General features: G+C 36.4%; 1 protein-coding gene across 1 annotated transcript in view; it reads right to left on the bottom strand.

The window, feature by feature from the left end:
* LOC139421801 (galactose-1-phosphate uridylyltransferase) overlaps positions 1-24140 on the bottom strand; it is a 77218-nt gene extending 53078 nt beyond the window's left edge. The window contains exons 1-3 of the mRNA XM_071172920.1: positions 23660-24140; positions 22658-22827; positions 8481-8605 (exon numbers count right to left, since the gene is read on the bottom strand). Coding sequence (XP_071029021.1) covers positions 8481-8605; positions 22658-22827; positions 23660-23696 — 332 coding nt within the window. The 5' untranslated portion in view covers positions 23697-24140. The remainder of the gene's footprint in view (positions 1-8480; positions 8606-22657; positions 22828-23659) is intronic.
* Between the last annotated feature and the right edge of the window lie 1076 nt (positions 24141-25216).

Raw genomic sequence — 25216 nt, 5'->3', positions numbered from 1 at the left:
ATCACCTTGCTGACAAACATCATCACATCACCTTGCAGAGAAACAACTTCATCAAATCACCTTGCTGAGAAACAACATCATCACATCACCTTGCTGAGAAACAACAACACATCACCTTGCTGACAAACAACATCATCACATCACCTTGCTGACAAACAACATCATCACATCACCTTGCTGAGAAACAACAACACATCACCTTGCTGAGAAACAACAACACATCACCTTGCTGACAAACAACATCATCACATCACCTTGCTGACAAACAACATCATCACATCACCTTGCTGACAAACAACAAAATCGCATCACCTTGCTTACAAACAACAAGCCCCCAGGTAACTATCCAACTATTATTAATTTGTTAGATATGTCCAACAGCATAATACCAGAGGCAGATACTGTAATATTCACTGTATGAACTACAATAGTCTATCTGGTAAGAAGACCTTGTCATATACCGGTGCTGTTGAGTGGAACAAACTACCACATCAACTCAAAGCCATACAAACCATCACCACTTTTAAAATAATGTCAAAGCTGGCTGCAGATTGAACAGTATAATCAAAACATATGAGACACAATGGAAATAAGTACCCAACTTTATTGCGCAACCCGGTTAAAATAAATACATCTTGGTACATACAGTGGGGCAAAAAAGTATTTAGTCAGCCACCAATTGTGCAAGTTCTCCCACTTAAAAAGAGGAGAGAGGCCTGTAATTTTCATCATAGGTACACTTCAACTATGACAGACAAAATGAGAAAAAAAATCCAGAATATCACATTGTAGGATTTTTTATGAATTTATTTGCAAATTATGGTGGAAAATAAGTATTTGATCACCTACAAACAAGCAAGATTTCTGGCTCTCACAGACCTGTAACAACTTCTTTAAGAGGCTCCTCTGTCCTCCACTCGTTACCTGTATTAATGGCACCAGTTTGAACTTCTTATCAGTATATAAGACAAGTGTCCACAACCTCAAACAGTCACACTCCAAACTCCACTATGGCCAACACCAAAGAGCTGTCAAAGGACACCAGAAACAAAATTATAGACCTGCACCAGGCTGGGAAGACTGAATCTGCAATAGGTAAGCAGCTTGGTTTGAAGAAATCAACTGTGGGAGGGAGCAATTATTAGGAAATGGAAGACATACAAGACCACTGTTAATCTCCCTCGATCTGGGGCTCCACGCAAGATCTCACCCCGTGGGGTCAAAATGATCACAAGAACGGTGAGCAAAAATCCCAGAACCACACGGGGGGACCTAGTGAATGACCTGCAGAGAGCTGGGACCAAAGTAACAGCCTACCATCAGTAACACATTACGCCGCCAGGGACTCATATCCTGCAGTGCCAGACGTGTCCCCCTGCTTAAGCCAGTACATGCCCAGGCCCGTCTGAAGTTTGCTAGAGAGCATTTGGGGTGGCAGGGTAGCCTAGTGGTTAGAGCATTGGACTAGTAACCGGAAGGTTGCAAATTCAAACCCCCGAGCTGACAAGGTACAAATCTGTCGTTCTGCCCCTGAACAGGCAGTTAACCCACTGTTCCTAGGCCATCATTGAAAATAAGAATTTGTTCTTAACTGACCTAGTTAAATAAAGGTAAAAAAATAAATTAAAAAAATGGATGATCCAGAAAAAGATTGGGAGAATGTCATATGGTCAGATGAAACCAAAATAGAACGTTTTGGTAAAAACTCAAATCGTCGTGTTTGGAGGACAAAGAATGCTGAGTTGCATCCAAAGAACACCATACCTACTTTGAAGCATGGGGGTGGAAACGTCATGCTTTGGAGCTGTTCTTCTGCAAAGGGACCAGGACGACTGATCCGCGTAAAGGAAAGAATGAATGGGGCCATGTATCGTGAGATTTTGAGTGAAAACCTCCTTCCATCAGCAAGGGCATTGAAGACGAAACGTGGCTGGGTCTTTCAGCATGACAATGATCTCAAACACACCACCCGGGCAACGAAGGAGTGGCTTCGTAAGAAGCATTTCAAGGTCCTGGAGTGGCCTAGCCAGTCTCCAGATCTCAACCCCATAGAAAATCTTTGGAGGGAGTTGAAAGTCCGTGTTGCTCTAGAGGAGATCTGCATGGATGAATGGGCCAAAATACCAGCAACAGCCCCAAAACATCACTACTCTAGGAGTGGAGATCTGCATGGAGGAATGGGCCAAAATACCAGCAACAGCCCCAAAACATCACTGCTCTAGGAGTGGAGATCTGCATGGAGGAATGGGCCAAAATAGCAGCAACAGTGTGTGAAAACCTTGTGAAGACTTACAGACAACGTTTGACCTCTGACATTGCCAACAAAGGGTATATAACAAACTATTGAGATAAACTTTTGTTATTGACCAAATACTTATTTTCCACCATAATTTGCTAATAAATTCATTAAAAATCCTACAATGTGATTTTCTGGAGAAAAAAAATCTCATTTTGTCTGTCATAGTTTAAGTGTACCTATGATGAAAATTACAGGCCTCTCTCATCTTTTTAAGTGGGAGAACTTGCACAATTGGTGGCTGACTAAATACTTTTTTGCCCCACAGTATATATACAGTTGAAGTCGGAGGGTTACATACACCTTAGCCAAATACATTTAAACTCCTGAATTCCTGACATTTAATCCTACTAAAAATGCCCTATTTTAGGTCAGTTAGGAGCACCACTTTATTTTAAGAATGTGAAATGTCAGAATAATAGTAGAGAGAATTACTTATTTAAGCTTTCTTTCATCACATTCCCTGTGGGTCAGAAGTTTACATTAGTATTTGGTAGCATTGCCTTTAAATTGTTTAACTTGGGTCAAATGTTTCAGGTATCTTTCCACAAGCTTCCCACAATACGTTGGGTGAATTTTGGTCCATTCCTCCTGACAGAGCTGGTGTAACTGAGTCAGGTTTGTAGGCCTCCTTACTCGCACACGCTTTTTCAGTTCTACCCACACATTTTCTATAGGATTAAGGTCAGGGCTTTGTGATGGCCACTCCAATACCTTGACTTCGTTGTCCTTAAGCCATTTTGCTACAACTTTGGAAGTATGCTTGGGGTCATTGTCCATTTGGAAGACCCATTTGCGACCAAGCTTTAACTTCCTAACTGATGTCTTGCGATGTTGCTTCAATATATCCACATAATTTTCCTCCCTCGTGATGCCATCTATTTTGTGAAGTGCACCAGTCCCTCCTGCAGCAAAGCACCCCCACAACATGATGCTGCCACCCCCGTGCTTCACGGTTGGGATGGTGTTCTTCGGCTTGCAAGCCTCCCCCTTTTTCCTCCAAACATAACGATGGTCATTATGGCCAAACAGTTCTATTTTTGTTTCATCAGACCAGAGGACATTTCTCCAAAAAGTACGATCTTTGTCCCCATGTGCAGTTGCAAACTGTAGTCTGGCTTTTTTATGGCGGTTTTGGAGCAGTGGCTTCTTCCTTGCTGAGTGGCCTTTCAGGTTATGTCGATGTTGGACTCGTTTTACTGTGGATATATTTACTTTTGTACCTGTTTCCTCCAGCATCTTCACAAGGTCCTTTGCTGTTGTTCTGGGAATGATTTGCACTTTTCACACCAAACTACTTTCATCTGTAGGAGACAGAATGAGTCTTTTTCCTGAGAGGTATGATGGCTGTGTGGTCACATGGTGTTTATACTTGCGTACTATCATTTGTACAGATGAACATGGTACCTTCAGGCATTTAGAAACTGCTCCCAAGGATGAACCAGACTTGTCGAGGTCTACATTTTTCTGAGGTCTTGGCTGATTTCTTTTGATTTTCCCATGATGTCAAGCAAAGAGGCACTGAGTATGAAGGTAGGCCTTGAAATACATTCACAGGTACACCTCCAATTGACTCAAATTATGTCAATTAGCCTATCAGAAGCTTCTAAAGCCATGACATAATTTTCTGGAATTTTCCAAGCTGTTTAAAGGCACAGTCAACTTAATGTATGTAAACTTCTGACCCACTGGAATTGTGACACAGTGACTTATAAGTGAAAGAATCTGTCTTTAAACAATTGTTGTAAGACAAAGTAGATGTCCTAACCGATTTGGCAAAACTATAGTTTGTTAACAATACATTTGTGGAGTGGTTGAAAAATGAGTTTTAATGACTCCAACCTAAGTAATGACTCCAACCTATCTTCCGACTTCCAAACTATGTACAGTGCCTTGCGAAAGTATTCGGCCCCCTTGAACTTTGAGACCTTTTGCCACATTTCAGGCTTCAAACATAAAGATGTAAAACTGTATTTTTTTGTGAAGAATCAACAACAAGTGGGACACAATCATGAAGTGGAACGACATTTATTGGATATTTCAAACTTTTTTAACAAATCAAAAACTGAAAAATTGGGCGTGCAAAATTATTCAGCCCCCTTAAGTTAATACTTTGTAGCGCCACCTTTTGCTGCGATTACAGCTGTAAGTCGCTTGGGGTATGTCTCTATCAGTTTTGCACATCGAGAGACTGACATTTTTTCCCATTCCTCCTTGCAAAACAGCTCGAGCTCAGTGAGGTTGGATGGAGAGCATTTGTGAACAGCAGTTTTCAGTTCTTTCCACAGATTCTCGATTGGATTCAGGTCTGGACTTTGACTTGGCCATTCTAACACCTGGATATGTTTATTTTTGAACCATTCCATTGTAGATTTTGCTTTATGTTTAGGATCATTGTCTTGTTGGAAGACAAAACTCCGTCCCAGTCTCAGGTCTTTTGCAGACTCCATCAGGTTTTCTTCCAGAATGGTCCTGTATTTGGCTCCATCCATCTGCCCATCAATTTTAACCATCTTCCCTGTCCCTGCTGAAGAAAAGCAGGCCCAAACCATGATGCTGCCACCACCATGTTTGACAGTGGGGATGGTGTGTTCATTGTGATGAGCTGTGTTGCTTTTACGGCAAACATAACGTTTTGCATTGTTGCCAAAAAGTTCAATTTTGGTTTCATCTGACCAGAGCACCTTCTTCCACATGTTTGGTGTGTCTCCCAGGTGGCTTGTGGCAAACTTAAAAAGACACTTTTTATGGATATCTTTAAGAAATGGCTTTCTTCTTGCCACTCTTCCATAAAGGCCAGATTTGTGCAATATACGACTGATTGTTGTCCTATGGACAGAGTCTCCCACCTCAGCTGTAGATCTCTGCATTTCATCCAGAGTGATCATGGGCCTCTTGGCTGCATCTCTGATCAGTCTTCTCCTTGTATGAGCTGAAAGTTTAGAGGGACGGCCAGGCCTTGGTAGATTTGCAGTGGTCTGATTCTCCTTCCATTTCAATATTATCGCTTGCACAGTGCTCCTTGGGATGTTTAAAGCTTGGGAAATCTGTTTGTATCCAAATCCGGCTTTAAACTTCTTCACAACAGTATCTCGGACCTGCCTGGTGTGTTCCTTGTTCTTCATGATGCTCTCTGCGCTTTTAACGGACCTCTGAGACTATCACAGTGCAGGTGCATTTATACAGAGACTTCATTACACACAGGTGGATTGTATTTATCATCATTAGTCATTTAGGTCAACATTGGATCATTCAGAGATCCTCACTGAACTTCTGGAGAGAGTTTGATGCACTGAAAGTAAAGGGGCTGAATAATTTTGCACGCCCAATTTTTTGTTAAAAAAGTTTGAAATATCCAATAAATGTCGTTCCACTTCATGATTGTGTCCTACTTGTTGTTGATTCTTCACAAAAAAAAACAGTTTTATATCTTTATGTTTGAAGCCTGAAATGTGGCAAAAGGTCGCAAAGTTCAAAGGGGCCAAATACTTTCGCAAGGCACTGTATATATGTAGGTAGGTAGACAGGCAGATAGATAAATATTTATTCTACCTTTATTTAACTAGGCAAGTCAGTTAAGAACAAATTCTTATTTTCAATGACGGTCTAGGAACAGTGGAACACACTCTAAGCATTGTTACCCATCGCTCCACAAAAGCCGCGGCCCTTGCAGCGCAAGGGGAATAACTACTCCAAATGTAAAAGCGAGTGACGTTTGAAACAGTATTAGCGCACACCCAGCTAACTAGCTAGCCATTTCACATTGGTTACACCAGCCATTAGGCTGATAGGCTTGAAGTCATAAACAGCGCTGTGCTTGCGAAGAGCTGCTGGCAAAACGCAATAAAGTGCTGTTTGAATGAATGATTACGGGCCTGCTGCGGCTCAGTCAGACTGCTCTATCAAATCAGACTTAATTATAACATAATAACACACAGAAATACGAGCCTTTGGTCATTAATATGATCGAATCCGGAAACTATCATTTCGAAAACAAAACGTTAATTATTTCAGTGAAATACGAAACCGTTCGGTATTTTATCTAAAGGGTGGCATCCCTAAGTCTAAATATTCTTGTTACATTGCACAACCTTCAATGTATGTCATAATTACATAAAATTCTGGCAAATTAGTTCACAATGAGCCAGGCAGCCCAAACTGTTGCATGTACCCTGACTCTGCGTGCAATGAACGCAAGAGAAGTGACACAATTTCACCTGGTTAATATTGTCTGCTAAACTGGTTTAGTAGTTATAACTAGTGATTATGAATGATTGTTTTTTATAAGATAAGTTTAATGCTAGCTAGCAATTTAACTTGGCTTCTACTGCATTCGTGTAACAGGCAGGCTACTCGTGGAGTGCAATGGTTAGAGCGTTGGACTGGTTAACTGTGCGGTAGCAAGATTGGAACCCCTGAGCTGACAAGGTGAAAATCTGTCGTTCTGCCCCTGAACAAGGCAGTTAACCCACAGTTCCTAGGCCATCATTGAAAATAAGAATTTGTTATTAGCTGACTTGCCTAGTTAAATAAAAGGTATAATTTTTTTTTTTGAATCTATTGTTTTAAATAATCGGAAATCGGCGCCCAAAAATACAGATTTCCGATTGTTATGAAAACTTGAAATCGGCCCTAATTAATCGGCGATTCAGATTAATCTGTCGACCTCTAATCTGTAGCATCCGCATTTGTGGGTTGAATTACAGGCTCAAAATGGCCAGAAACAAATAACTTTCTTCTGAAACTCGTCAGTCAATTCTTGTTCTGAGAAATGAAGGCTATTCCATGCGAGAACTTTACAAGAAACTGAAGATCTCGTACAACGCAGTGTACTACTCCCTTCACAGAACAGTACAAACTGGCGCTAACCAGAATAGAAAGAGGAGTGGGAGGCCCCGGTGCACAACTGAGCAAGAGGACAAGTACATTAGAGTGTCTAGTTTGAGAAACAAATGCCTCACATTACCTCAACTGGCAGCTTCATTAAATAGTACCCGCAAAACACCAGTCTCAATGTCAATAGTGAAGAGGCGACTCCGGGATGCTGGCCTTCTAGGCAGTCCTCAACTGGCAGCTTCAATACCCTACCCTAACATAAAATATCTTACTCTACCAACCCTACCTTAACATAAAATATTATACCCTACCATAATATAAAATATCCTACCCTACCAACCCTACCCTACTATACCATAATATAAAATATTATACCCTACCATAATATAAAATATTATACCCTACCAACCCTACTCTACCATAACATAAATTATCTACCCTACCAACCCTACCCTACCATACATAACATAAAATATTCTACCCTACCATAAAATATCCTACCCTACCAACCCTACACTACATACAATAAAATAGCTTACCATACATACCATAATATGAAAGATTCTACCCTGGGACCTCCCGAGTGGCGCAGTGGTCTCTATAGCTGTGCCACTAGAGACTCTGGGTTCGAGTCCAGGCTCTGCCGTAATCGGCCATGTCCAGGAGACCCATGGGGCGGCGCACAATTGTCCCAGTGTCCGGGTTAGGGGAGGGTTTGGCCGGCAGGGATGCCCTCGTCACGCACTAGTAACTCTTGTGGCGGGCCGGGCGCAGTGCACGCGGACACGATCGCCAGGTGCATGGTGTTTCCTCCGACACATTGGTGCGGCTGGCTTCCGGGTTAAGTGGGCATCGTGTCAAGAAGCAGTGCGGCTTGGTTGGGTTGTGTTGCGGAAGACGCATGGCTCTCGACCTTCGTCTCTCCCGAGTTCGTAAGGGAGTTGCAGCGATGAGACAAGACTGTAAATACCAATAGGATACCATGAAATTGGGGAGAAAACAGGGTAAAAAAAAAAGTCCTGGGCTCAGAGAATGCAGAGTGAAAAGGCCTCGTAGTTTCTTTAATAATTCAGCATGTTAAACTGCTGGCAGTAGGTAGGCACCTTGTGTCTGGGCTACATGTCAATATATCCTCAGCTTTGAGATCCTCAAGGTCTGGTCTTGGATTCTTTAGACAGCGTCGCCACCTAGTGGGCATAGCTGATTAGAAACTAAAGCAGGAATAATGTTGTCTTCAATTTGCCTCCCAAGAGGTGTTTAAAGAAACATCATAAGTTATATTTGTCTTGTCTGAGTTGTTATTAACACCAAGATGATTGGAGATAAATAATATCAATGTTTTCCTCACCAGACGCCCCTGGCTGCTTTAGACTGGAACAGTGGATGTTGGTTATATCCTGGGTCAGGAGCATTAGGCTGCAGGGCTGGGAAGTCATTCTCAAACACAAATGTGTTGTTGTAGTCTGGGTTCACCTGGGAGGGACAAACAGACAGTTAGACAGAGACAGACAGAGACAGACAGACAGTATCTACCCATATCTACTGTATCTATTGTATCTAACCATATCTACTGTATCTACCCATATCTACTGTATCTACAGGATCTACCCATATCTACTGTATCTATTGTATCTAACCATATCTACTGTATCTACCCATATCTAATGCATCTACCCATATCTACTGTATCTATTGTATCTAACCATATCTACTGTATCTACCCATATCTACTGTATCTACCCAAATCTACAGGATCTACCCATATCTAATGTATCTATTGTATCTAACCATATCTACTGTATCTACCCATATCTAATGCATCTACCCATATCTACTGTATCTACCTATATCTACTGTATCTATCGTATCTACCTATATCTACAGTATCTACCTATATCTACTGTATCTACCTATATCTACAGTCTCTACCTATATCTACTGTATCTACCTATATCTACTGTATCTACCTATATCTACAGTCTCTACCTATATCTATCTGTATCTACCTATATCTACTGCATCTACCTATATCTACTGCATCTACCCATATCTACTGCATCTAGTAATATCTACTGCATCTACCCATATCTACTGCATCTACCCATATCTACTGTATCTACTCATATATTCTGCATCTACCTATATCTACTGTATCTACTGTATCTACCCATATCTACTGTATCTACCTATATCTACCGTATCTACCTATATCTATTGTATCTACTGTATCTACCCATATCTACTGTATCTACTGTAAAAGTATCTACCTATATCTACAGTATCTACTATATCTACCAATATATCTGCTGTATATACCTATTTCTATCTTCATCTACCTATATCTACTGTAAAAGTATCTACCTATATCTACCAATATAGACCTATATCTACAGTATCTGCAGTATCTACCTATATCTACAGAATCGACCTATATCTACAGTATCTACTATATCTACCTATATCTACTATATCTACCTATATCTATCTGTATCTACTGTATATACCTATTTCTATCTTTATCTACCTATATCTACTGTAAAAGTATCTACCTATATCTACCAATATAGACATATCTACAGTATCTACATATATCTACAGTATCTACCTAAATCTACAGTATCTACCTATATCTACTGTAAAAGTATCTACCTATATCTACAGTATCTACCTATATCTATCTGTATCTACCTATATCTACTGTATCTACTGTAAAAGTATATACCTATATCTATTATATCTACCTATATCTACTGTATCTACCTATATCTACTGTATCTACTGTATCTACTGTATCTGCCAATATATACTATATCTACGGTATCTACTGTAGCTACCTATATCTACTGTATCTACCTATATATACAGTATCTACATATATCTATCTGTAGCTACCTATATCTACTGTATCTACCTATATCTGCTTGATCTACTGTATCTACCTATATATACTGTATCTACCTATATCTACTGTATCTATCCATATCTACTGTATCTAACTATATCTACCTATATCTACTGTATCTACCTATATCTACTATATCTACCGTATCTACCTATATATATCTGTATCTACTGTATATACCTTCTATATTTATCTACCTATATCTACTGTAAAAGTATCTACATATATCTCTTAATATAGACCTATATCTACAGTATCTACCTATATCTACAGGATATACCTATATCTACAGTATATACCTATATCTACAGTATCTACCTATATCTATCTGTATCTACCTATATCTACTGTAAAGGTATCTACCTATATCTACAGTATCTACCTATATCTATCTGTATCTACCTATATATATATCTGTATCTACCTATATCTACTGCATCTACCTATATCTACTGCATCTACCCATATCTACTGCATCTAGTAATATCTACTGCATCTACCCATATCTACTGCATCTACCCATATCTACTGTATCTACTCATATATTCTGCATCTACCTATATCTACTGTATCTACTGTATCTACCCATATCTACTGTATCTACCTATATCTACCGTATCTACCTATATCTATTGTATCTACTGTATCTACCCATATCTACTGTATCTACTGTAAAAGTATCTACCTATATCTACAGTATCTACTATATCTACCAATATATCTGCTGTATATACCTATTTCTATCTTCATCTACCTATATCTACTGTAAAAGTATCTACCTATATCTACCAATATAGACCTATATCTACAGTATCTGCAGTATCTACCTATATCTACAGAATCGACCTATATCTACAGTATCTACTATATCTACCTATATCTACTATATCTACCTATATCTATCTGTATCTACTGTATATACCTATTTCTATCTTTATCTACCTATATCTACTGTAAAAGTATCTACCTATATCTACCAATATAGACATATCTACAGTATCTACATATATCTACAGTATCTACCTAAATCTACAGTATCTACCTATATCTACTGTAAAAGTATCTACCTATATCTACAGTATCTACCTATATCTATCTGTATCTACCTATATCTACTGTATCTACTGTAAAAGTATATACCTATATCTATTATATCTACCTATATCTACTGTATCTACTGTATCTACTGTATCTGCCAATATATACTATATCTACGGTATCTACTGTAGCTACCTATATCTACTGTATCTACCTATATATACAGTATCTACATATATCTATCTGTAGCTACCTATATCTACAGTATCTACCTATATCTGCTTGATCTACTGTATCTACCTATATATACTGTATCTACCTATATCTACTGTATCTATCCATATCTACTGTATCTAACTATATCTACCTATATCTACTGTATCTACCTATATCTACTATATCTACCGTATCTACCTATATATATCTGTATCTACTGTATATACCTTCTATATTTATCTACCTATATCTACTGTAAAAGTATCTACATATATCTCTTAATATAGACCTATATCTACAGTATCTACCTATATCTACAGGATATACCTATATCTACAGTATATACCTATATCTACAGTATCTACCTATATCTATCTGTATCTACCTATATCTACTGTAAAGGTATCTACCTATATCTACAGTATCTACCTATATCTATCTGTATCTACCTATATATATATCTGTATCTACCTATATCTACTGCATCTACCTATATCTACTGCATCTACCCATATCTACTGCATCTAGTAATATCTACTGCATCTACCCATATCTACTGCATCTACCCATATCTACTGTATCTACTCATATATTCTGCATCTACCTATATCTACTGTATCTACTGTATCTACCCATATCTACTGTATCTACCTATATCTACCGTATCTACCTATATCTATTGTATCTACTGTATCTACCCATATCTACTGTATCTACTGTAAAAGTATCTACCTATATCTACAGTATCTACTATATCTACCAATATATCTGCTGTATATACCTATTTCTATCTTCATCTACCTATATCTACTGTAAAAGTATCTACCTATATCTACCAATATAGACCTATATCTACAGTATCTGCAGTATCTACCTATATCTACAGAATCGACCTATATCTACAGTATCTACTATATCTACCTATATCTACTATATCTACCTATATCTATCTGTATCTACTGTATATACCTATTTCTATCTTTATCTACCTATATCTACTGTAAAAGTATCTACCTATATCTACCAATATAGACATATCTACAGTATCTACATATATCTACAGTATCTACCTAAATCTACAGTATCTACCTATATCTACTGTAAAAGTATCTACCTATATCTACAGTATCTACCTATATCTATCTGTATCTACCTATATCTACTGTATCTACTGTAAAAGTATATACCTATATCTATTATATCTACCTATATCTACTGTATCTACTGTATCTACTGTATCTGCCAATATATACTATATCTACGGTATCTACTGTAGCTACCTATATCTACTGTATCTACCTATATATACAGTATCTACATATATCTATCTGTAGCTACCTATATCTACAGTATCTACCTATATCTGCTTGATCTACTGTATCTACCTATATATACTGTATCTACCTATATCTACTGTATCTATCCATATCTACTGTATCTAACTATATCTACCTATATCTACTGTATCTACCTATATCTACTATATCTACCGTATCTACCTATATATATCTGTATCTACTGTATATACCTTCTATATTTATCTACCTATATCTACTGTAAAAGTATCTACATATATCTCTTAATATAGACCTATATCTACAGTATCTACCTATATCTACAGGATATACCTATATCTACAGTATATACCTATATCTACAGTATCTACCTATATCTATCTGTATCTACCTATATCTACTGTAAAGGTATCTACCTATATCTACAGTATCTACCTATATCTATCTGTATCTACCTATATATATATCTGTATCTACCCATATCTACTGTATCTACCTATATCTATCTGTATCTACCCATATCTACTGTATCTACCCCTATATATATCTGTATCTACCTATATATATATATATATATATATATATATATATATATATATGTGTATCTACCCATATCTACTGTATCTACCTATATCTATCTGTATCTACCTATATCCATCTGTATCTACCCATATCTACTGTATCTACCTATATATATATATATATATATATATATATATGTATCTACCTATATCTATCTGTATCTACCCATATCTATCTGTATCTACCCATATCTACTGTATCTACCCCTATCTACCCGTATCTACCTATATCTACCCATATCTACTGTATCTACCTATATCTACCTATATCTATCTGTATCTACCTATATCTATCTGTATCTACCTATATCTACAGTATCTAACTATATCTACAGTATCTACCTATATCTACAGTATATACCTATATCTACAGTATCTACCCATATCTACAATATCTACTAAATCTACTATATCTACTGCATCTACCTATATCTACCTATATCTACTGTAAAAGTATCTACCTATATCTACAGTATCTACCTATATCTATCTGCATCTACCTATATCTATCTATATCTATCTGTATCTACCCATATATACTGTATCTACCTATATCTACAGTATCTAACTATATCTATCTGTATCTACCCATATCTACTGTATCTACCTATATCTATCTGTATCTACCTATATCTACAGTATCTACCTATATCTATCTGTATCTACCTATATATATCTGTATCTACCTATATCTATCTGTATCTACCTATATCTACAGTATCTACCTATATCTATCTGTATCTATCTGTATCTACCTATATCTATCTGTATCTACCTATATCTATCTGTATCTACCTATATCTACTGTAAAAGTATCTACCTATATCTATCTGCATCTATCTATATCTATCTGTATCTACCCATATATACTGTATCTACCTATATATACAGTATCTACCTATATCTATCTGTATCTACCCATATCTACTGTATCTACCTATATCTATCTGTATCTACCTATATATATCTGTATCTACTGTAAAAGTATCTACCTATATCTACAGTATCTACAGTATCTACCTATATCTATCTGTATCTACCTATATCTACAGTATCTACAGTATCTATCTGTATCTACCTATATCTACAGTATCTACCTATATCTACAGTATATACCTATATCTACAGTATCTACTAAATCTACTATATCTACTAAATCTACTATATCTACTACATCTACCTATATCTATCTATATCTACCTATATCTACTGTAAAATGATCTACCTATATCTACAGTATCTACCTATATCTATCTGCATCTACCTATATCTATCTATATCTACCTATATCTACTGTAAAAGTATCTACCTATATCTACAGTATCTACCTATATCTATCTGCATCTACCTATATCTATCTATATATATCTGTATCTACCCATATATACTGTATCTACCTATATCTACAGTATCTACAGTAGCTATCTGTATCTACCTATATCTACTGTATCTACCTATATCTATCTATCTGTATCTACCTATATCTATCTGTATCTACCCATATCTACTGTATCTACCCATATCTACAGTCTCTACAGTATCTACCTATATCTACTGTATCTACCTATATCTACTGTATCTACCTATATCTACTGTATCTACTGTAAAAGTATATACCTATATATACTGTGTCTACCTTTTATCTACTATATCTACCTATATCTACTATATCTACCTATATCTACTGTATCTGCTGTATCTACTGTATCTACCTATGTCTATCTGTATCTACTGTATATACCTATTTCTATCTTTATCTACCTATATCTACTGTAAAAGTATTTACATATATCTACCAATATAGACCTATATCTACAGTATCTACCTATATCTACAGTATCTACCTATATCTATCTGTATCTACTGTATATACCTATTTCTATCTTTATCTACCTATATCTACTGTAAAAGTATTTACATATATCTACCAATATAGACCTATATCTAAAGTATCTACAGTATCTACCTATATCTACAGTATCTACCTATATCTACAGTATCTACCTATATCTATCTGTATCTACCTATATCTATCTGTATCTACATATATATACTGTAAAAGTATCTAAATATATCTATCTGTATCTACCTATATCTACTGTATCTACCTATGTCTACTGTATCTACCGTATCTACCTATATCTACTATATCTACCTATATCTACATGTATCTACTGTATCTACCTATATCTATTGTATCTACCTATATCTACTGTATCTACCTATATCTATCTGTATCTACCTATATCTATCTGTATCTACCCATATCTACTGTATATACCCCTATATATCTGTATCTACCTATATATATATATATATATATCTGTATCTACCCATATCTACTGCATCTACCTATATCTATCTGTATCTACCTATATCTATCTGTATCTACCCAAATCTACTGTATCTACCCATATCTACAATATCTACCCATATCTACCTATATTTACAGTATCTACCTATATCTACTGTATCTACCTATATCTACTGTATCTACTATAAAAGTATATACCTATATATACTGTATCTACATTTTATCTACTATATCTACCTATATCTACCTATATCTACTGTATATACTGTATCTACCTCTGTCTACTGTATCTACCGTATCTACCTATATCTACAGTATCTACCTATATCTACAGTATCTACCTATATCTACAGTATCTACCTATATCTACTGTATCTACCTATATCTACTGTATCTACTGTAAAAGTATATACCTATATATACTGTATCTACCTATATATACTGTATCTACCTTTTATCTACTATATCTACCTATATCTACTATATCTACCTATATCTACTGTATCTACTGTATCTACTGTATCATGTACATATATCTACTGTAAAAGTATATACCTATATATACCTATATACCTCTACTATATCTACTATATCTACCTATATTTACTATATCTACCTATGTCTACTGTATCTACCTATATCTACTGTATCTACTTATGTCTACTGTATCTACCGTATCTACCTATATCTACAGTATCTACCTATATCTACAGTATCTACCTATATCTATCTGTATCTACATTTATCTACTGTAAAAGTATATACCTATATCTACAGTATCTACCTATATCTATCTGTATCTACCCATATCTACTGTATCTACCTATATCTACAGTATCTACAGCATCTACAGTCTCTACCTATATTTACAGTATCTACCTATATCTACTGTATCTACCTATATCTACTGTATCTACTGTAAAAGTATATACCTATATCTACTGTATCTACCTATATATACTGTATCTACCTTTTATCTACTATATCTACCTATATCTACTATATCTACCTATATCTACTGTATCTACTGTATCTACTGTATCATGTACATATATCTACTGTAAAAGTATATACCTATATATACCTATATACCTCTACTATATCTACTATATCTACCTATATTTACTATATCTACCTATGTCTACTGTATCTACCTATATCTACTGTATCTACTTATGTCTACTGTATCTACCGTATCTACCTATATCTACAGTATCTACCTATATCTACAGTATCTACCTATATCTATCTGTATCTACATTTATCTACTGTAAAAGTATATACCTATATCTACAGTATCTACCTATATCTATCTGTATCTACCCATATCTACTGTATCTACCTATATCTACAGTATCTACAGCATCTACAGTCTCTACCTATATTTACAGTATCTACCTATATCTACTGTATCTACCTATATCTACTGTATCTACTGTAAAAGTATATACCTATATCTACTATATCTACCTATATTTACTATATCTACCTATGTCTACTTATATCTACTGTATCTACCGTATCTACCTATATCTACTATATCTACTTATATCTACTTACTGTATCTACCTATATCTACTGTATCTACCTATATCTACTGTATCTACCTATATCTACTGTATCTACTGTATCTACCTATTTCTATCTGTATCTACTGTATATACCTATTTTGTATCTTTATCTACCTATATCTACTGTAAAAGTATCTAAATATATCTACCAATATAGACCTATATCTACAGTATCTACCTATATCTACAGTATATACAGTAACTACCTATATTTACAGTATCTACCTATATCTACTGTATCTACCTATATCTACTTTATCTACTGTAAAAGTATATACCTATATCTACTGTATCTACCTATATATACTGTATCTACCTTGTATCTACTATATCTACTGTATCTACCTATATCTACTATATCTACCTATATCTACTGTATCTACCTATATCTATCTATCTACTATATATCCCTATATCTATTGTATCTACTGTATCTACCTATGTCTACTGTATCTACCGTATCTACCTATATCTACTATATCTACCTATATCTACTGTATCTACCTATATCTATCTGTATCTACTGTATATACCTATTTCTATCTTTATCTACCTATATCTACTGTAAAAGTATTTACATATATCTACCAATATAGACCTATATCTACAGTATCTACAGTATCTACCTATATCTACAGTATCGACCTATATCTACAGTATCTACCTATATATATCTGTATCTACCTATATCTATCTGTATCTACATATATCTACTGTAAAAGTATATACCTATATCTATCTGTATCTACCTATATCTACTGTATCTACCTATATCTACTGTATCTACTGTAAAAGTATATACCTATATCTACTGTATCTACCTATATATACTGTATCTACCTTTTATATACTATATATACTGTATGTACCTATATCTACTATATCTACCTATATCTACTGTGTCTACTGTATCTACTGTATCTACCTATGTCTACTGTATCTACCGTATATACCTATATCTACTATATCTACATGTATCTACTGTATCTACCTATATCTACTGTATCTACCTATATCTACTGTATCTACCTATATCTACTGTATCTACCTATATCTATCTGTAACTACTGTATATACCTATTTCTATATTTATCTACCTATATATACTGTAAAAGTACATATATCTACCAATATAGACCTATGTCTACAGTATCTACCTATATCTACTGTAGCTACCTATATCTGCTTTATCTACTGTATCTACCTATATCTACAGTATCTACCTATATCTACAGTATCTACCTATATCTACAGTATCTACCTATATCTATCTGTATCTACATATATCTACTGTAAAAGTATCTACCTATATCTACCAATATAGACCTATATCTACAGTATCTACAGTATCTACCTATATCTACAGTATCTACCTATATCTACTATATCTACCTATATCTATATGTATCTACTGTATCTACCTACTGTATCTACCTATATCTACTGTATCTACCTATATCTACTGTATCTACCTATATATATCTGTATCTACTGTATCTACCTATATCTACCTATATCTACTGTATCTGCTGTATCTACCTATATCTATCTGTATCTACTGTATCTACTGTATCTACCTATATCTACTGTATCTACCTATATCTATCTGTATCTACTGTATCTACTGTATCTACCTATATCTACTGTATCTATCGTATCTACCTATATCTACTGTATCTACCTATATCTATCTGTATCTACCTATATCTACAGTATCTACCTATATCTACTGTATCTACCTATATCTACTGTATCTATCGTATCTACCTATATCTACAGTATCTACCTATATCTACTGTATCTACCTATAACTACTTTATCTACTGTAAAAGTACATACCTATATCTACTGTATCTACCTATATTTACTTGATCTACTGTAAAAGTATATACCTATATCTACTGTATCTACCTATATATACTGTATCTACCTTTTATCTACTATCTAAATTAGTAGACCACAAGTCTGGTTCATCTTTGGGATCAATTTACAAACTCCTGAATGTACCACGTTCATCTGTACAAACAATAGTACGCAAGTATAAACACCATGGGACCACGCAGCCGTCATACTGCTCAGGAAGAAGACGCGTTCTGTCTCCTAGAGATGAAAGTACTTTGGTGCAAAAAGTGCAAATCAATCCCAGAACAACAGCAAAGGACCTTGTGAAGATGCTGAAGGAAACAGGTACAAAAGTATTTATATCCACGGTAAAACGAGTCTTATATCGGCATAACCTGAAAGGCCATTCAGCCTCTGCTCGAAAACAACCATAAAAAAGCCAGACTACAGTTTGCAACTGCACATGGGGACAAAGATCGTACTTTTTGGAGAAATGTCCTCTGGTCTGATGAAACAAAAATAGAACTGTTTGGCCATAATGACCATCGTTATGTTTGGAGGAAAAAAGGGGAGGCTTGCAAGCCGAAGAACACCATCCCAACCGTGAAGCACAGGGATGGCAGCATCATGTTGTGGGGGTGCTTTGCTGCAGGAGGGACTGGTGCACTTCACAAAATAGATGGTTTCACGAGGGAGGAAAATTATGTGGATAGATTGAAGCAACATCTCAAGACATCAGTTAGGAAGTTAAAGCTTGGTCGCAAATGGGTCTTCCAAATGGACAATGACCCCAAGTAAACTTCCAAAGTTGTGGCAAAATGGCTTAAGGACAAGAAGTCAAGGTATTGGAGTGGCCATCACAAAGCCCTGACCTTAATCCTATAGAAAATGTGTGGGTAGAACTGAAAAAGCGTATGTGAGCAAAGGGGCCTACAAACCTGACTCAGTTACACCAGCTCTGTCAGGAGGAATGGGCCAAAATTCACCCAACTTATTGTGGGAAGCTTGTGGAAGGATAGCTGAAACATTTGACCCAAGTTAAACAATTTAAAGGCAATGCTACCAAATACTAAATGAGTGTATGTAAACTTCTGACCCACTGGGAATGTGATGAAAGAAATAAAAGCTGAAAGAAATAATTGTCTCTACTATAATTCTGACATTTCACATTCTTAAAATGAAGTGGTGATCCTAACTGACGTAAGACAGGGCATTTTTACTAGGATTAAATGTCAGGAATGGTGAAAAACTGATTTAAAATGTATTTGGCTAAGGTGTATGTAAACATCCAATTTCAACTGTACCTAATGGATCTACCTACTTTATCTCTACCTATCTACTGTATCTATCTACTGCATCTACCTACTTTATCTCTACCCATCTACTGTATCTATCTATCTCTACTGTATCTATCAACTGCATCTACCTACTTTATCTCTACCTACAGTGCCTTGCGAAAGTATTCGGCCCCCTTGAACTTTGCGACCTTTTGCCACATTTCAGGCTTCAAACATAAAGATATAAAACTATTTTTTTGTGAAGAATCAACAACAAGTGGGACACAATCATGAAGTGGAACGACATTTATTGGATATTTCAAAAATTTTTAACAAATAAAAAACTGAAAAATTGGCCGTGCAAAATTATTCAGCCTCTTTACTTTCAGTGCAGCAAACTCTCTCCAGAAGTTCAGTGAGGATCTCTGAATGATCCAATGTTGACCTAAATGACTAATGATGATAAATACAATCCACCAGTGTGTAATCAAGTCTCCGTATAAATGCACCTGCACTGTGATAGTCTCAGAGGTCCGTTAAAAGCGCAGAGAACATCATGAAGAACAAGGAACACACCAGGCAGGTCCGAGATACTGTTGTGAAGAAGTTTAAAGCCGGATTTGGATACAAAAAGATTTCCCAAGCTTTAAACATCCCAAGGAGCACTGTGCAAGCGATAATATTGAAATGGAAGGAGTATCAGACCACTGCAAATCTACCAAGACCTGGCCGTCCCTCTAAACTTTCAGCTCATACAAGAAGAAGACTGATTAGAGATGCAGCCAAGAGGCCCACGATCACTCTGGATGAACTGCAGAGATCTACAGCTGAGGTGGGAGACTCAGTCGTATATATATCAGTCGTATATTTCACAAATCTGGCCTTTATGGAAGAGTGGCAAGAAGAAAGCCATTTCTTAAAGATATCCATAAAAAGTGTCGTTTAAAGTTTGCCACAAGCCACCTGGGAGACACACCAAACATGTGGAAGAAGGTGCTCTGGTCAGATGAAACCAAAATTGAACTTTTTGGCAACAATGCAAAACGTTATGTTTGCCGTAAAAGCAACACAGCTCATCACAATGAACACACCATCCCCACTGTCAAACATGGTGGTGGCAGCATCATGGTTTGGGCCTGCTTTTCTTCAGCAGGGACAGGGAAGATGGTTAAAATTGATGGGAAGATGGATGGAGCCAAATACAGGACCATTCTGGAAGAAAACCTGATGGAGTCTGCAAAAGACCTGAGACTGGGACGGAGATTTGTCTTCCAACAAGACAATGATCCAAAACATAAAGCAAAATCTACAATGGAATGGTTCAAAAATAAACATATCCAGGTGTTAGAATGGCCAAGTCAAAGTCCAGACCTAAATCCAATCGAGAATCTGTGGAAAGAACTGAAAACTGCTGTTCACAAATGCTCTCCATCCAACCTCACTGAGCTCGAGCTGTTTTGCAAGGAGGAATGGGAAAAAATGTCAGTCTCTCGATGTGCAAAACTGATAGAGACATACCCCAAGCGACTTACAGCTGTAATCGCAGCAAAAGGTGGCGCTACAAAGTATTAACTTAAGGGGGCTGAATAATTTTGCACGCCCAATTTTTCAGTTTTTGATTTGTTAAAAAAGTTTGAAATATCCAATAAATGTCGTTCCACTTCATGATTGTGTCCCACTTGTTGTTGATTCTTCACAAAAAAATACAGTTTTATATCTTTATGTTTGAAGCCTGAAATGTGGCAAAAGGTCGCAAAGTTCAAGGGGGCCGAATACTTTTGCAAGGCACTGTATCTACTGTGTCTATCTATCTCTACTGCATCTACCTACTTTATCTCTACCTATCTACTGTATATATCTACTGTATCTATCTATGGCATCTACCTATCTACTGTATCTATCTACTGTATATCTACTGTATCTACCTATCTACTGTATCTATCTATTTATTTGACCTTTATTTAACTAGTTAAGAACAAATTCTTATTTTCAATGACGGCCTAGGAACAGTGGGTTAACTGCCTGTTCAGGGGCAGAACGACAGATTTGTACCTTGTCAGCTCGGGGGTTTGAACTTGTAACCTTCCGGTTACTAGTCGAATGCTCTAACCACTAGGCTACCCTGCCGCCCCATCTATGGCATCTACCTATCTACACTGTATCTACCTATTTTATCTTTGGGGCAGCAGGTAGCCTAGTGGTTAGAGAATTAGGCCAGTAACAAAAAGGTCGCCAGATTGAATCCCTGAGCTGACAAGGTAAAAATGTGTCGTTTTGCCCCTGAACAAGGCAGTTAACCCACTGTTCCTAGGCTGTCATTGTAAATAAAAATGTGTTCTTAACCATCGTGCCTTGTTAAATAAAGGTTCATAAAAATAGACATAATAAAATCTATCTCTGTGTGTGTGTCCTCTCTGTTGGTGTTCCCAGGACAGAGGGGGTTGTTTGGGTTGTGTCAGGGTTATAGGGTTAGAGGTCAAGGTTCTCACCTCTCCGTTGGCCCTGGTGTTCCCAGGACAGAGGGGGTTGTTTGGGTCGTGTTGAGGTACTTGGTCCTCCTCTTCCTTCTCCACCTGGCCACTCCAAGGTCTCTTCATCCTGTGGGCCGACACCAGAACCCACGTGTCCCGGAGGGGGTTGTAGCGCAGGTGCTGGTGCTCTGAGACAGACACACAGAGAGAGAGAGAGAGAGAGAGAGAGAGAGAGGTTTTTATCTCACTTTTGTATATTATCTACCTCGATTGCTTTGGCAATGTTAACACATGTTTTCCATGCCAATAAAGCCCCTTGAATTGATGAGAGAGAGAGAGAGAGAGAGAGAGAGAGAGACATTGAGAGACATTGTACATTGTTAAAACACTGTATATATATATATATAATATGACATTTGTAATGTCTTTACTGTTTTGAAACCTCTGTATGTGTAATGTTTACTGTTAATTTTTGTTGTTTTTCACTTTATATATTCACTTTGTATGTTGTCTACCTCACTTGCTTTGGCAATGTTAACACATGTTTCCCATGCCAATAAAGACCTTGAATTGAATTGAATTGAATTGAGAGACAGACAGACAGACAGACAGACAGACAGACAGACAGAGATGCACACATACACACAGTTAGCTAATTAGGTCATCTCAAGAACTAACCCCAGATACTGTTGTAGTCCAGCCTAATTTTTTTATAATCGGTAGAAGTTCAGTCACAGGTGAAAGTTATAGTATATCTGGACTGCGCTCTATAACATGGCCTGCAGGTGGCACCAGAGATGCATCCATGTACTTTATATTCCAAAACAGGAACTGAATCACGGGTTGTATTCTGTGGTAACATAAAGTCTTGCTGACTGAACATGTAAAGTCATTGGACTATAAAGAGTAACATTATGCTCCTTTAATCAATAACTCCTAAAAGACCAGATGCACTAATAGTCTGTAGTCGTGTTTTAGTAGTGTGTTCTTGCAAATCATGTTCCAGGAAAGAGATATTACCCTTTGGATCAAAGCGGAGTTCATTATTGCTGCTCATTGCGTTGCTCTATGTTGTTGTCACAACGCCGACGACGTGAAAGTCCACCTGTGTCCAGCCCTACTTTACTAAACCTCTCTCTGTGTCAGTACCAGTGGTGGCTCGGACTGTCTTCAGCCTGACATAAGATATAAGATCAACCCTAACCCTGCTTTGAGTTGGTGCTGTTTCGAAAGCGCTCTGCCGCTAACTACTCTCGGAATAGAACCAGTGGAGAGAATGAAAGCTGCGCAGATGAACGCAGGATTCCAGACGTAACGCAAGGTATACTAGTAGACGCGTTCAGAACCATGCGGAACATTCAGATATATATGTGTTGTTAAATGTTTGTCTTGGTAGGAGACAATCTTACATATAGTGGCTTTCTGATAGCTAGAACAACACCAGTGACTTCATGGCAACAAACGCAAGCTCCACGACAATATTGACACCGCCACCTTGCCTGCGTGACATTTTTTCACCATTCTGATTGGATATCATTTCAACTCGTCTCGTCAATTTCTTCCGCATCATTCGTTCTACGTTGGTCAGTTTCTGAATGAGGATGGATACCTTCTCTCATATGGGGAATTTCTTGATCCATTTAAAATTCCAATAACCCTGAAATAATATGCAATTGTTTATGATGGGGGGGTTGTATCTTTTTTTAATTCCTCTGTGGTTGATGTAAGTAACATAGATTTACATGAAAATGTATTCATTGGCAAAATTAACATTAAAGATAAATGTAGTAATAAACAGATTAGGATTTTTTTTGTGATACTACAATTCCCTCAGCAAGATTCTTTTGGACAGAAATCTATGGTGATATACAATGTGGGAAAGCATGGAAAATTGCTAACACATATTATATCAGTAACAGGGTAAAGGAAGTTTCATTCAAAATGTTACATAGAATGTATCCTGTGAAACATGTTTTGGAAAGATTCAAGCTGAATATTGACAATAAATGTGATTTCTGTGGAATGTAGGAGACCATTTTGCCTGTTTTTATAGCAGAATGTTTTGGATTGACATACAGAATTTCATTACAAAAAAAATAGGGCCGGTTGTACAATTTAATGGTTTTGATATAATGATTTATTTCAGAAATTCTGACATTGATAAAGATGTAGTATATTTAATTCAACTGCTAATAATATTAGGTACATTTCATATTCAAAAATGCAAATGGACTAATTCAAAACCTAACTTTTTTCACTTTATAAATGAATTTAAACAATATGGCACCACTTTAACTAAAATGAAAAACAAAAAGGCAATTAAAACTTGTATTAATAATGATTATGATTTGTTTGTTTCTGATTCCTGGCAATGTAAATAGTTTGTATGTATGCTGGTTTGCATGTGACTATTCCAATTCAATTCAAGGGGCTTTATTGGCATGGGAAACATGTGTTAACATTGCCAAAGCAAGTGAGGTAGATAATATACAAAAGTGAAATAAACAATAAAAATGAACAGTAAACATAACACATACAGAAGTTTCAAAACAATAAAGACATTACAAATGTCATATG

Source organism: Oncorhynchus clarkii, chromosome 12, assembly GCF_045791955.1.
Source record: "Oncorhynchus clarkii lewisi isolate Uvic-CL-2024 chromosome 12, UVic_Ocla_1.0, whole genome shotgun sequence".
In the NCBI taxonomy this organism is placed as follows: Eukaryota; Metazoa; Chordata; class Actinopteri; order Salmoniformes; family Salmonidae; genus Oncorhynchus; species Oncorhynchus clarkii.
This window is presented reverse-complemented; position numbering and strand designations above follow the sequence as displayed.